This window comes from Megascapheus bottae, chromosome 22 (assembly GCF_031878675.1).
Source record: "Megascapheus bottae isolate mThoBot1 chromosome 22, mThoBot2.hap1, whole genome shotgun sequence".
NCBI lineage: Eukaryota > Metazoa > Chordata > Mammalia > Rodentia > Geomyidae > Megascapheus > Megascapheus bottae.
Genome location: NC_143530.1, coordinates 15,517,325 through 15,531,351, shown reverse-complemented (window position 1 = coordinate 15,531,351; position 14,027 = coordinate 15,517,325). Strand labels below are relative to the sequence as shown.

Here is a 14,027-nt window from a genome sequence, read left to right as displayed (position 1 = left end):
TATCTGTAAAGATGGGTGGACACATTCACCTTTCAAAGAAAAATGTTGAATATGGAACCAATGAGGAAGCATCCAACCATTGGCATAAAATCCACAAGTGGACCAAGAAAGAAGCAAGCAACTCTTGGCAAAATATAGACATTACTTTTCCACTTAAAAAATTTTCATATCCCTTCCTCCTTCGTGGAAGGTTTTATGGCCCTTTGCCATAAACCAGTAGACAAAAGAAAATCAGTTTAGCAAAAGTCAACATCATTGTCTGAAATGAAATTTAAACATTATCCTCATCACAAATGTCCCATCTACACAGAATTCAGGCTGGTGTACAAGTTGTGTGTCTTCATGGAATAATCATTTGTTATCTTTGCTTATGGTTGTCTTGCTGCCAAATGTACATATTGACATTTGCCTTAATTAAAAATTTTGTGTGTATATGTGTGTCTATGTGTGTTTGTGAATGAGGGTAAAGAAACTAGATTATATTTGAATATGATTTAGATTATTTCTCTGTTATCAGTGAATTTAATAATTAAAACTGTACTGTGTCCCAAAAGGAAACTATCAATAATCAAAAAGTTAGTTCACAACATATTATTAATTTTCTGTTTGATAGTTCTTAAAACACAAATATGTGCTAGTTATGAATTATTATCAAATTTTTAAGATACATCCCCAAGATTTCTTTTGGATATGTAGCTTTCTAGAATTTAAATGTTTTTTTTTTACTTATTTCCATTCTCTGTGGTCATTCCAAAATAATTAATTAAGATCTCTTTATAATATCTACCTAGAAGTCTTGAAAATTATGAATACACTTCAAGTATATTTTTTTAGAATTTTTAATTAGTGGAACTAAATAAATATGTTAGTGGTATGAATTCTGAGATCTAGGTCTAATGAGCACGTGAGTGAAATACAAATTATCTATGTGAGTTCAACACACTGCCAAAAATTATGAAATATTGGGATTTCAAATATTGAAAACATGATCTAGTACAAAACATGTATAAAATCTCTCCCCTAATGAAATACTCTATCAAGTTGTAATTATAATGCATACCATATTTCAAATGAACTACTCTGTTTTTCCCCAGATATAAATAAGACTTTTGCTTTTCCTCAGATTATTCAACTACATCTTAAATTTCACACCTTTTCATGACACTAATTCATCCCAACCGTGTGAGATTTTATTTCCGCAAATGGATGTTATTTTGAATATCCTTCAACACAAGTCCTTCTCAACCCATATAATAATCTGTGTCTGTATCTTCTTCTCAGTACTGTGTTGTGGACATGCTAAATGTTTGATAAATAGGCCCAACATAACTGGACCTGGAACTGCCAAAGTTTTTCCCAAGGATTTTTGTGACAATTTCTTATTCTCCATCCAATAATTGCAAGGCTTACTTTCCATCAATGAAGTCCATAGAGCCTTAGTACTTCTCTGTTAGCTACAAATGATAGGACAGATGAAGCTGAAATATCAAGAAAAAACCGTTGGAAATACTTTTGTAAATCCTGGGCTCTAAAGGACCCTAAATATTATGTTTTTTTTTTAAATCACATTGTGTCTCATTTTCTCTTAGGACTCATATCAATATGAGATAAAATATGCATTAATAAAAATTTTTCTGAGCTGATTTTTTTTTCTTGTCAATTGTGGGGCTTGAACTCTGGTCCTGGGCACTGTCCCTGAGCTCTTCAGCTCAAGGATAGCACTCTACAACTTGAGTCACAGTGCCACTCTGGTTTTCTGGTGGTTAGTTCATGCCTGGGCTGGCTTTAAAGATCCTATTCTCAGATTTCAGTAGCTAGAATTAGAGCATGAGCCACCAGCGCCCAGCATGTACTGATTTATTTTATTCAAGCAGTGCAGTTCTCAGTGGCTGTGTGTTTTAGATTTTTGAAAACACTAAAAATGCTACATGTTCTTATATTAACCTTATTTAGAAGCCTAGACCAAATTCAAAGGAAGTGAATATTTTTTCTTTTATTTATTTATTTTTGTATTGTGATTAATAGAAGGGTTACATTATATTCACCAGAGAAAAGGTGCATAACTTCACGAACATTGATACTCTTCCTCATGACATGGTCCCCATTTCCCTCCCCCCACCCCACTTATCTTGATTTCCCCCCTTCCCTATCCAATTTCAAATAACCAATTAAGCACATACAAAATATAACAGATAACAAGGTGAAATATTGTAACAATATGCGATAACCAGGGGATGGCAAAAGAGATGAGAGATAACATAGTACATTAAGAACAACAGTCATTCATTATATGGCTTTTGTTTCCTTATCCTGGAGGTCATAGTATTTGGCCTAATGTCTCTAGATTTTTGTTTTATTGTAAATAGTTTAAGTAGGGTTCAGTGGTAGAGAATCCTTGCAGCAAGAGCCTTGGGTTAGAGAGAGAGAGAGAGAGAGAGAGAGAGAGAGAGAGAGAGAGAGAGAGAGAGAGAGAGAGAGAGAGAGAGAGAGAGAGAGAGAGGGAGAGAGAGGGAGAGAGAGAGGATTTTAAAGGCATTATAAAGGCATGGTTTTTCTGGATTCTTAATTCTGTTCCATTAGGCTTTTTTTTTTTTTAAAGCCCATGTCATGTAGTTTTACATAACATTGTTTGGCTGTATATTTGAAAGTCAGGGAATGCAATGCCTTCAGCTTTTTCTTTTTATTGAAGATTGTTCTTGCTGTTAGGGTCTATTTGGTTCATTATAAATTTAGGATTCTTTTTCTCTTAGTGTGGAAAATGTCATTGTCATTTTGACTGTAACTGTATTGACTTTACAGGTTATTTTCAGTAGTTTGGGCATTTAGCAATATTTATTTTCTTAGACCAATATTTTGTTTGTTCATTGTGGGATTCTCAGTCCTTCTTGTTAAATTCTGAGATATACTTTATTTATATTATATACAGTTTTAAATTTATTTTTTATAAATATACTACATATAAGTGTTATAAATACTATATGTACTATTAACAATGGGGTTACTTTTTATGTTTCAAAATAGCTGTATATTGACACATAGGGAAGCTATTGATTATTTTATGTTGGCTTTGCAACCTCATTGAATTATTCTAACAGTTTTTGGAGGTTCCTATAGGATTTTCAGTAAATAGGACAATTTCATTTGCAAGCATGTAAATTTGACTTTTTCTTTCTTTTATTTACATGGTAGAAATATTTTATCATATTGATCTGGGCAAGGAATTTTGGGATATTATTATAAGACATAAAGGTAAAGAAAGAGAAAGTATGCAAATGATAGCACAGAAAGCTAGTTCTTTTGGACATAAAACTAAAAAAAAACTTCTGTAGGGCAAAGAAAGCAACCAGCAAAAACAAAGAGACAAACTACAAAATGAGAGACCTATCTGAAAACTTTTCATTGGACACAGGGCGAGACTGTATAATGTATAATGTAGACTGTATAATGAAGTGAAAAGAATTTAATAACAAAAATGGTGTAGTCTGAAATGGCCAAAGGATCTGAATGGAATTTTTCAAAAAACACAGTAAATGGTCAACAAAAACACACAAAAATGTTCTAGATAATAAATCAAGAGGAATGCATATTGAGAGGACAGTGAAAGGTCACTAATTTTTACCCCATGTTTATTTCAATATAAAATAATAGCTTAAATATTCACTTCCTAGACTTAGAAAAAATCATATTAAGTGAAGTAAGCCAGACTCAAAGGAACATAGGCCCAATAGTCTCCCTCATTTGTCGTAATCAGTAGAAACCTTGGGCTCTTCTAGCAGAGATTTACAACAGAACAAAAGCTAGATACTCCTCACATTATAAGATTTTCAAGATTCCACAAGTGCAAGTCCATATGTGTCTTTCTATTTCTGGCTTACCTCACATAACACTGTGATCTGCAACTCTAGACTTGCCTCCCATCACTTATAATATAAGCTCAAAATGGATTAAAACAAATGTGAAAGTTGAAACTGTGGGTCTATCTTCAATTTTTGGTAATCAAGAATCTAAATGATCATTAAAATGCTTTACTTGCTTTCATTACTAAGAGAGTTGATCTCCTATGGAGAGTTCTTGTCATAATATAGTAATGCCTTTTCCATAATCATAGAGTAAACTATGAATTCATTGTCTTTTAATAAAAGTTTCTCATAAAAGGAATTTTTCAAGCTTTAATGTGTTTTTTTCCTTTTTATTATTGTTTTTGCCAGTCCTGAGCTTAAACTCAGGGCCTGAGCACTGTCTTTGGGCTTCCTCAAGGCTAGAGCTCTACCATTTGAGCTACAGCATCACTTTTTCTATGTTTGTGGTACTGAGGCATGGAATCCAGGTTTTTATGCATGCTAAATAAGCACTCTACCACTAGGCCAAACTCCCAGCCCAGGCTTTAGTTGTTTTAGAAAAAGTGTTTAGAAGCAGCTTAGATCTCTAAGTGTTTAATTCTAAGTGTCTTTGATTCTGTAATTGTGTATGATTTCCAGTAAACAAATAATTTTACTAAATAGCATCTCTTGTTACATAGGCTTATAAAAGCATACATTCTTTTATTAATTATCAACTAAACTGAATTCTTTATAATTCATTATAACTCCAATGGTAGGTCACTATTATGAAGCTCTCAAAGCCCTGGGTTCTATCAAAAAATTTTCCTCCAAAGTAAATTTTTGAAAATACTACTCATTACAGAAATCTGTGAATTTATTCTACAGGAAAATAAGGTGGGAGGTATATTCATTTTTCCCTACATGAAACACATAACTGTAAGGTTTTGTAAAACCAAGATGATAATTAATTACTTTCCACTGAGGCCATTCCTTGAGGGAGAGCCCCATAAAATCACACACTTGGAATGTACAATGTTTACCTAAAATACCAGCCTTGCTTAACAAGTTTTTCCCTAGTGCCTAGGCAGTGTTGGCTTCCTTGTAGGTATCATGGGCTTAATAGGAAATTAAAATGTCTCTCATCTATGCTTCCTATGGAAACACCTCGGTCCTATCCTTACATAAAAATCTCACTGCTAGACTCTAGAACAAACATACTTAATCCCAAGCACTGAGATCACTACTGGTGAGTTATACTTCTTCAAATTTTATGGATTTCATCTAATATTTAAATAGTGCCTGTTTAATGTCAGTGTCTATGCAATCATCCTATATAAAATTCTAAGTAGGATATGGAATTTAAGAATAGTTTATGTAGGCTGGAAAATACATGCAAAAAGTGAGAATAATAAAGTTACATAAATTATAAGGAATCTTAATGGATACAATCTGAGTTTTAGTACAGTCTGGGTTCAGTTCTATTTGGGTTGGCAATTTATCATAGGAAAATTTAAGTGCAAAGAAATAATACGACTGCTGAATGACAATGAAATATTTGGCAAAAAAATGTGTAGGTTATCTAATAAGTAAATTCCAAGCAAAGGAAAAAGTATGATTTAAAAAAAACAATGAGATTATTCTCAGCTAATTCATCATTATTAAATATGAAATATCATGTAGAATAGAAATCACAATGAAAGATAGTCTTGAAAAGGTAGTTTTACAATACCTTGTGAAAGATTCTATTTGCTACCCTAAGATTTCTTTTGGGACATCATTTTATAATAAAGTCAACAGAAAGTTAGAAAATAAAGTGAATACTTTTCTAAGATGTGACTTGTATTGTTGATCATTGTAGCACTAGCATGGAAGTTGGAAGATGACGAATGAAATGTTGCCAGAGATGAAGGTTTGAACTAATCTACAAGGATGACAAGAGGTAATAACTGTAAGACATAATGAAGAAAGGTTGACATTTGATTGTATATACAGAAGACAGAGGTAATGTGCCTTCTTAGGAACAGATAACAGTGATGAAGAGATGGTTGGAAGAAGAGATGAGTTATGCAAAAGTAACAAGTTTTCTCATCATAGGTAGGTAACTGTGATGTTAGATATGAGGATTTGGACGTCAAACCTATGGTAGTACTTTACCATTCATTTAGTGAAATAATAAAACATGGAAGGGAAAGCTAAGTTGGCTCCATTAATTGGACCCATTTTAGAAAAAACAATTGACAAAAGGAGGTCTAATTTTTTATTTTGGAGACCATTACGTTTCAGCAGAGGATCAGGAAAGGACCTGTATACAGAGACTAAGAAAGGACCATCACAAAGAAAGTAAAACAAACAACCTCAAGTGGCATAGCGCCAAGAGAACACAGGTGTTTAAGAAGAAGTATATCAGAATAATGTTGCATATTTGAGAAAACGAAGGGGTTGCAGAGAAACAGAGGTATGTAGAATGTTCTGTCCAGGAGTACAGCAACACGAAGAATGGAGACCAAAAATGTACTAAATGTGAAACAAGGGGTTCTCTATGCCTTTTAAATGAATGAGAAGCATATTCTATATATCAAACACTATATATGTGTATATCATGTAAATTAGCTCCATTAAAACTAATCTCAGTAAGTGAATACTATTAAACTTATACTTTGACATGGTGTTTCATTTATATACATGTGCATACATACCTATGTGAGACATATAGTGTGTGCATGTGTGAATGTGTGTGTGTGCGAGAGAGAGAGAGAGAGAGAGAGAGAGAGAGAGAGAGAGAGAGAGAGAGAGAGAGAGAGAGAGAGAGAGAGAGAGAGAGAAGTGGTCATTTCATTTGCATGTAGGTAAGAAATCAAGGGACTAATCTAGATTTGCTCAGTTATCTATTGGCAAGGTCTCCTCCCAAGAAACAAGGAGAAAGTAATTGAGAAGATTTCAATGTTTTTTTCAGAGAAGTTTATATAAAGTATTAGAAGAGCTGGCTTACTGAAAGTTCACATATTTTCAAGAAAAGTTCAAAGTAGGAGAACAAAGTTTAGAAATGTTTTGTAGCCACTAACATTGTAAAGATATATACTCTACTACTTTTCATTTTACTCATCAGAATGTTTTTCTTAATTGAAATGAATTTAATGAAAATGTAACTCCAAAGATTTTAAAAATTAAGAAGCATTCTCTGGCATCAAGGTATTTGTTACTCACCAGATCTCTCAAAGATCACAGGTCAGGATTAAATGCTTGGTATCATGTTATAAAATTTAAAAATTTATTTGTATTTGGTGGCTCTGTGGCCCAAACTGGTAGAGCACTAGCCTTGATCTGAAGAGCTCAGGGACAGCACCCAGGCCCAGAGCTCAAGCCCCACTACCAACCAAAAAAAAAAAAAAGAAAAGAAAAGAAAAAATTTTTTGTACTTGATTTGTAATGGGCATCTAATAATGACACATATTTGTGGAGTACAGTGTTATCTTACAATTTTTTCAGACAGGTTTCACTCTTCAAGATTGCTTTGGAAAGTTCATTTCAAACAACCAAACAGAATCTTTTTTAAAAAAAATTATACCTTATACTTTATCCCAACAATAAAAGAATTACTGTACAAGTGACACACAGAGGGCTTATAGTTACATAAGTCACGTAACGAGAACATTTCCTTTGAACAGTTCCAGCTCTTCTCTCATTCTCTCCTAGCATTTCCCCTCACAACTTAACTCCCTCCTCCCCAAAATTGTATAGTTCATTTCTAACATGTTATGTAGTGGGTTTCACTACTGAATTGGTTTACCCTTTGCCCCACCATTTTTATGCTTCCTCTTCCCCTCCCCAAATACAATAAACTTACATGCAAGACAAAAGGTACTGAAAAAATGTTACCAATCTTTAGAAAAGAGAAATGGGATTGTGTTTTCAGATAACACACCTGTATTCCCTTGTAGGTTACTCCTAGACCCATTTCTGAGATCATTCCAGTAACTTGGCACATCCTTGCAACACTGAGGTGCCATCTATGTGATGATTATTATGTATCAGTATCCTTTCCAGAGATTTATCGAAGGCAAAGTCACTTCCAACCTTTCAATCAAGTTTTCCAGCACTGATAACTGAAACTATGCTTCCCCCCAAAAAACCCTAAAGACTGATGTGATTTCTGAATTATTGCTAATACCATGTTCCAGAACTGAAGATTAACTAACCACAATGATGATGATTGCATCCCAACATCAGTATCTCTACGCTGTGGAAACTGTGCTGTCACGGTGACAAAGTGATGCGTCAAGACCAGCCATTATTTTCTTGTTCTTTGGCTTCTCACTCAGAAGTGAGCTTTGACTCTTCCTTCAGCATGATCAACCTGACCTCCCAGACTGGCTTCCTCCTCCTGGGGTTCTCTGCTGACCGGAGGCTCCAGATGCTGTACGCACTGTTCTTCATGGTGACATACCTGCTGGCTTTCGCAGGCAACCTCCTCCTCATCACCCTCATCACCCTGGATGGCCGTCTGCATTCTCCCATGTATTACTTCTTGAAGCATCTTTCTCTTCTGGATCTCTGCTTCATCTCGGTCACAGTTCCTCAGTCCATTGCCCACTCCTTGGCGGGCAGTGGTTACGTTTCCCTGGGTCAGTGTGTCCTTCAGGTGTTCTTCTTCATCACCCTGGCGTCCTCAGAAGTAGCCATCCTCACCGTGATGTCGTACGACCGGTATGTGGCCATCTGTCAACCTCTGCGCTACGAGGCCACCTTGAGCCCGGGGACCTGCCGCGGGGCCGCGCTGGCCGCGTGGGGTGCTGGAGGCCTCTCGGGGCTGGCGCACACGGCCGTGACCTTCTCCACCCCGCTCTGCCGACCGCGGGTGATCCGCCAGTTCTTCTGTGACATCCCGCAAATATTGAAGCTCGCTTGCCCGTCTGCATCGGCCCGAGAGCTGGCCGTGGCTACCCTCACCACCTCTGTGGCGTGTCTCTGCCTGAGCTGCATCCTCCTGTCCTACCTCCGCCTGTTCTCCACTGTGCTGCGCCTCCCCTCCACCCAGGGCCGCACCAAGGCCTTCGCCACTTGCCTACCGCACTTGGTGGTGGTCACCTTGTTCCTCTCCACGGCCGGCTTTGAGTTCCTCAGGCCGCCTTCTGCAGCCCCGTCGGCTGCTGACCTGGCGATCTCCACCATCTACACTGCCGTGCCCCCCGCGCTGAACCCGGTCATCTACAGCTGGAGAAACCGAGCGGTGAAGGCCGCCCTGGGACAGGTGCTGTCTGCAGAACCGGCCCAGAGAAAGCTGCGCTGTCGACCACCGCTGTTTAAACTCTAACCAGGCAGCCGGATAAACAAACAAACAAACAAACACGGTGACTGTGTTCCAGATTGGATAAAAATAAGGTTGAGCCTGATTTCGTTCAAGGACTCCATTCCAACTTTCAGGTGGGGAAAGGGTAGATTGTGGGACTGGAACACAGCGCCTGGACGCCGTCCCTGAGCTTTGCTGCACAAAGCTGGCACTCGATCACTTCGAGCCATTCCCAGTTTTCTGGTGGTTCAATGGAAATAAGCATCTCATGGACTTCCCTATCCTAGCTGGCTTTGAACTGTGATTCTCAAATCTCAGCCCCCGCTGAGTAGCTAGGATTACAGGCATGAGCCACCAGGGCCGTTACCTTTTTCTAATTTTTATGTTCTTCTGAAGATGTAATTTTCCAAAAATGTAAGATACTTTGCTTCTAAGGATAATGGCTTGTCTGCCCTTTTCTTCAAGTGCTATGTTAATGCATTGTTTTAAAAAATTGGCAAATAAATGAAAAGTAATTTGTTTGTGGCATGACCAACATAATTTATAGTTGGTTTTAACAAATGCATCCCAAACTGACCTCATACAATAGTATATCAGTAGTATACATATCAAAGATTCTTACATATGGTAAATATACATTATTTCTCCCTTTGTATTAAATATTACAATAGCTTGTTGTACAATGTATTCTGCCTATAATATATGGACAGATGCTTTATATTTATTCTTTTCTAAAGCCCAGCAAATAAGTCTTCAGCTATATTGTCCCCTTTCTACTAATGATGACCCTACACTTAAAGAAAATTTATTTTCATAAATTTTTTCAATATAAGTGATAAAGCTGTGATTTGAACAAGCAGTTTTTCTCCTTCTGCTCCTCCTCCTCCTCCTCCTCCTCCTCCTCCTCCTCCTCCTCCTCCTCCTTTCCTTTCTTCCTTTTAGATGTAGTCATTGACCTTTAAAAGTCTAACAACTATTATACAGATGGCAACAATAGCTACCTTTGAATGTTACATCATGCTAATATACTGATTACAGAACTTCGATGTAAATGTTATCATACTTATTTTAGGAAACTAAAATTTTGAAAGATTAAAAAATATTTCCACAGTCAGCAACTAAAATATCAGAATTCACACCTATTTTTAATTATATTTTTACTATCCTTCAGTAGTTGTACAATGGGGTTACCATTCAACAAGTCAGTTTGTAAGTACAATGCATCTTCACTGATGTCACTCCTTCCATCATTTTCCCCATTCCACCCAACTCAAACCTCCTCCTCTCAATTTTCCTACTTGCATATGACATGCATTGAACCTAATGACTGCATTCTCTCACCCTCGGTCTTCTCTTCATTTACCTAGCCCTTCTCCTGACCCACCCCCATACCTTCCAAGTACTATTTTCTTGGTATTCATTTTGTTGAACCATTAGATCACTTTTGAATTTTCCTTTGCAAATACTATACTTGGGTTAATATGTTTGTGTACACTTGCATACAATTCTATATGTGTTTGCTTGACATTTATAAATTAGATCTACCTTCCATGTCTGAGAGAAAATATGCATCCTTTGTCTCTCTGGGCCTGACTTACTTCATTTAACACTATTTCAAACACTGGAAGCAAACAATTGCTAATCGAGAATACTGTACCACCCAACATGCCACTCATAACCTAAAGGCAAATAGAAATACTCCATGGTAAACAACTAAAACTATAGAAGATATCTAAAGACATCCTTCATACAGAAAGTCAACATGAACAGACCCTACCAGATGAGCAGATGGACATGGAAGAAAAGAAGAGACACATCACTAAATCTAGGGGGCTTACCTGATACCACAAATTCTGAATTCTAACACTCAACATGTATGGAGTTCATCTTCCATTAAAAAAATAGAGACTGGACAGTTGGATCAAAAGATAACAACCTGGCCAGAGTTTGGCCTGGTGGTAGAGTGCTTGCCTAGCATACACAAAGACCCGGGTTCGATTCCTCGGTACCACATACATAGAAAAAGCTGGAAGTGGTGCTGTGACTCAAGTGGTAGAGCTCTAACCTTGAAGAAAGCCCATGGACAGTGCTCAGGCCCTGAGTTCAAGCCGCAAGACTGACAAAAAAATTATAATTTTAGCTTTTCATTATATCTAACCCCCATTGAGTTAAATTCCCTCTAAGCTACAATGTCCATAATGCATTCACTTGTAATTGCTGAAAAATATTCAATAGTGTGCATTCAGAGTGTTTTGTCTATTTGTTATTTTCTGCTTCTCCCACTTGCTTCTAAGGTATCTGTGTGAAGAGCGACGACAAACATAAGCCCTATCCCACGAAAACTATGGCTGAGGTGATCATGTTTGAGTAACATTTTTGTCTTGTTGGAAAGTCTGATGATTACATACATGTCTCACTTTTTGCTGTCTGCTCCTCTCATCGTAAATCCATTTGTATTTGAGAACATTCCTATGGCTCCAGTTTGAAGGCTTATACTTTCTTTTTGTCAAGTTTTCTCTGTAGGAAAGCCTCAATGAGAAAGAAAATCAATCTGGGTTAAATCAGTCCAGGAAGACATAGAGAAGGTAATATAATAAAAATACATGAGACCGTCTGAAAGTTTCTGAGTATGGGCTCAGATCCCTCCCTGACTGTTAATAAGCTCTCCCTGCAATGTATATCTCTTTTAAAATTTGATAGACACTGAATTATAGACAAAAAACTTACCTACATAGTCTTCCAAGCCAATCCTCATTTGTGTGGACATTTTAATGGTTCTAAGTCCACAGAGAGGTAGACAATTTGCATCATTCAATTTAAAATTTCTTATTGAGCCTCCTCCCTTAAAATAAAGAAGCAACTCTTCCTCAAGGGAAACAATATAGTTTTAAAAATCCTTATGTCTATAGAGATGCTATATCTGAAACTGGTATCAGCTTCTCACATGACTACCAAGACATCAAGAAGACTGGGGTATGTTTTTTCAATCTGGGATAAAGGAAGAAGTAAAAGATTATGGCAATTCTGACTAAACATTATATCCTTCAAGTTAAATTAACAAAGGCAAAAAGTATTCGTTCTAACAAGGAAGGGAACTGGCATCACAAAAAATGTGGCCATTTAAAAAGTCTAGATAGTTAGTTCATACAAACAAATTACAATTAGGGACTGTTGAAGGAAAATGGAAAAGGTTAACATTTCATGTTTTTCTGTAAATAAAGAGTAAAACACTTCTCCAATCACTGATCTAGATGGAGCTCTAGATAGAGGTTTGCTGTTATTGTAGCTTTCTCTCAAAGTTGCAGAGAAACCTTTGTAAATATTCATAGATTTTATGTGGGAGGAAGGGATATGAATTACCAAAGCTAAGTATTAGAATGCGTGTCTCAATTTTGATATATAAACTTTCTAAAATTCATATTTCCTATGAAAAGGAGATTAAAAGTCTTTACTTAGAGAAGATTAAACTAGTTTGTGAATTAAAATCTATATTTTGATGAAATCTGTCATACTACCTATCATAAAAATGGTCAAAAAGTTAACATTTGATCTTTTTATTTACAGTTTATTGACAGCCATTTATATCAATTTGACAATATTTTATTCACTTAAAACACTAAGTGAATAAAAATTGATGGCAATGATGTTTTGTATGATTTAAACATTTCAAGGAAAAGTATCATAACAATGCAGGACATGGAAAGTTCTGTGATTTGTGGTATGAGAAAGTAATAAGACTGATAGTACTCAAGTTAGATTCAACTTGTGATTAATATTTATGGAATAACTATCAAGAGGCTTTCGGGTATGGCAGCTAAAGCAAAATTTAGAAGCTTTTATTTTGACAGTCCTGGGGCTTGAACTAAGGGCTTTGGCACTATCCTTAGATACTTTTTGCTCAAGGCTAGCACCCTACCACTTGAGCCACAGTACCACTTCTGGCTTTTCCTGACTATGTGGCACAGAGAAGTCGAAAACAGGCTACGTTCCCAATCCTTAGAAACTTTTTAAGTTAATTTAGTAGACATTTGCATTGCAATCTGAAGTCCAACAAGCCAGAGGATATAGAAAAAAGGTTTATATGTCAGTATTGTTCTTCACAAAAAAGAAGATAAAAAAGAGGCAACAAAAAAGATTGGGAAAAGATGGCAAAAGAAGCTATTACACTGAGAAGTAATGGGGAAGTACGTGGTCTTCAAAGTTTATAATTCTCCTAAGTATTGTTTATCAGAATAAGCTATTTCAACACACGTATACACACACACACACACACACACACACACACACACACACACACACACAAAACACACACATCTCACATATAGAATTTCACAAAATTTGGAAATTGGAAAGTTTTGAACTACTATCAATTATCAATTATCAATAATTTTCAATTATTCACTTAATTCTTAGAAGTAAAAATATGCAAAAGTATGGGAGTTAGTATTAATGGCTTCCAACAAACCATAAACTATCTATGTTGCCCTTAGGGATGAATTCGTGCTCATTTCCATCCCCTAAAGTTCTGAATCGCAAAAAAAGAAAACTGTTTTCTCTTGTCTGAAATATAAATCAAGTATATCTGTAGTGTCTTTCGCAAGTTGTATTTCTAATGTGAATTCCAACAGCTCAAATATTGGTAGGAGCAGCATTGATTCTACTCATTTGGCTTCTGGATCCAAAATAAGCCTTTCAACTTGATAACTGTATTGTTGGCTAGGTAAGACTCAAGAATGAACAATACCCAAATAACACATGTTTTCATACTAAATATCACACTCACTTGAAAACCTAGCTGAGGAATAGAGCTTCTTTAATCATTACTTATTAAAATAAAAAATAATAAATAATTACTTTTACTTTTTAAAATTTAACATTACATTGCATTTTCCAGGTGCTAATACAAACGCAACTACAGT

The 14,027-nt window shown here is 36.1% G+C and overlaps 1 protein-coding gene across 1 annotated transcript; it reads left to right on the top strand.

The window, feature by feature from the left end:
* The first annotated feature begins 8,166 nt into the window (after positions 1-8,166).
* On the top strand, positions 8,167-9,132 carry LOC150048032 (olfactory receptor 14J1-like). Its single transcript, XM_090355350.1, has one exon. The coding sequence runs from the start codon at positions 8,167-8,169 to the stop codon at positions 9,130-9,132; it is 966 nt and encodes a 321-aa protein (XP_090211476.1).
* Positions 9,133-14,027: the final 4,895 nt, after the last annotated feature.

What these genes read in the sequence shown, in the direction of transcription:
- LOC150048032 (XM_090355350.1), top strand. Translation starts at nt 8,167, where the DNA reads ATGATCAACCTGACCTCCCAGACTGGCTTCCTCCTCCTGGGGTTCTCT.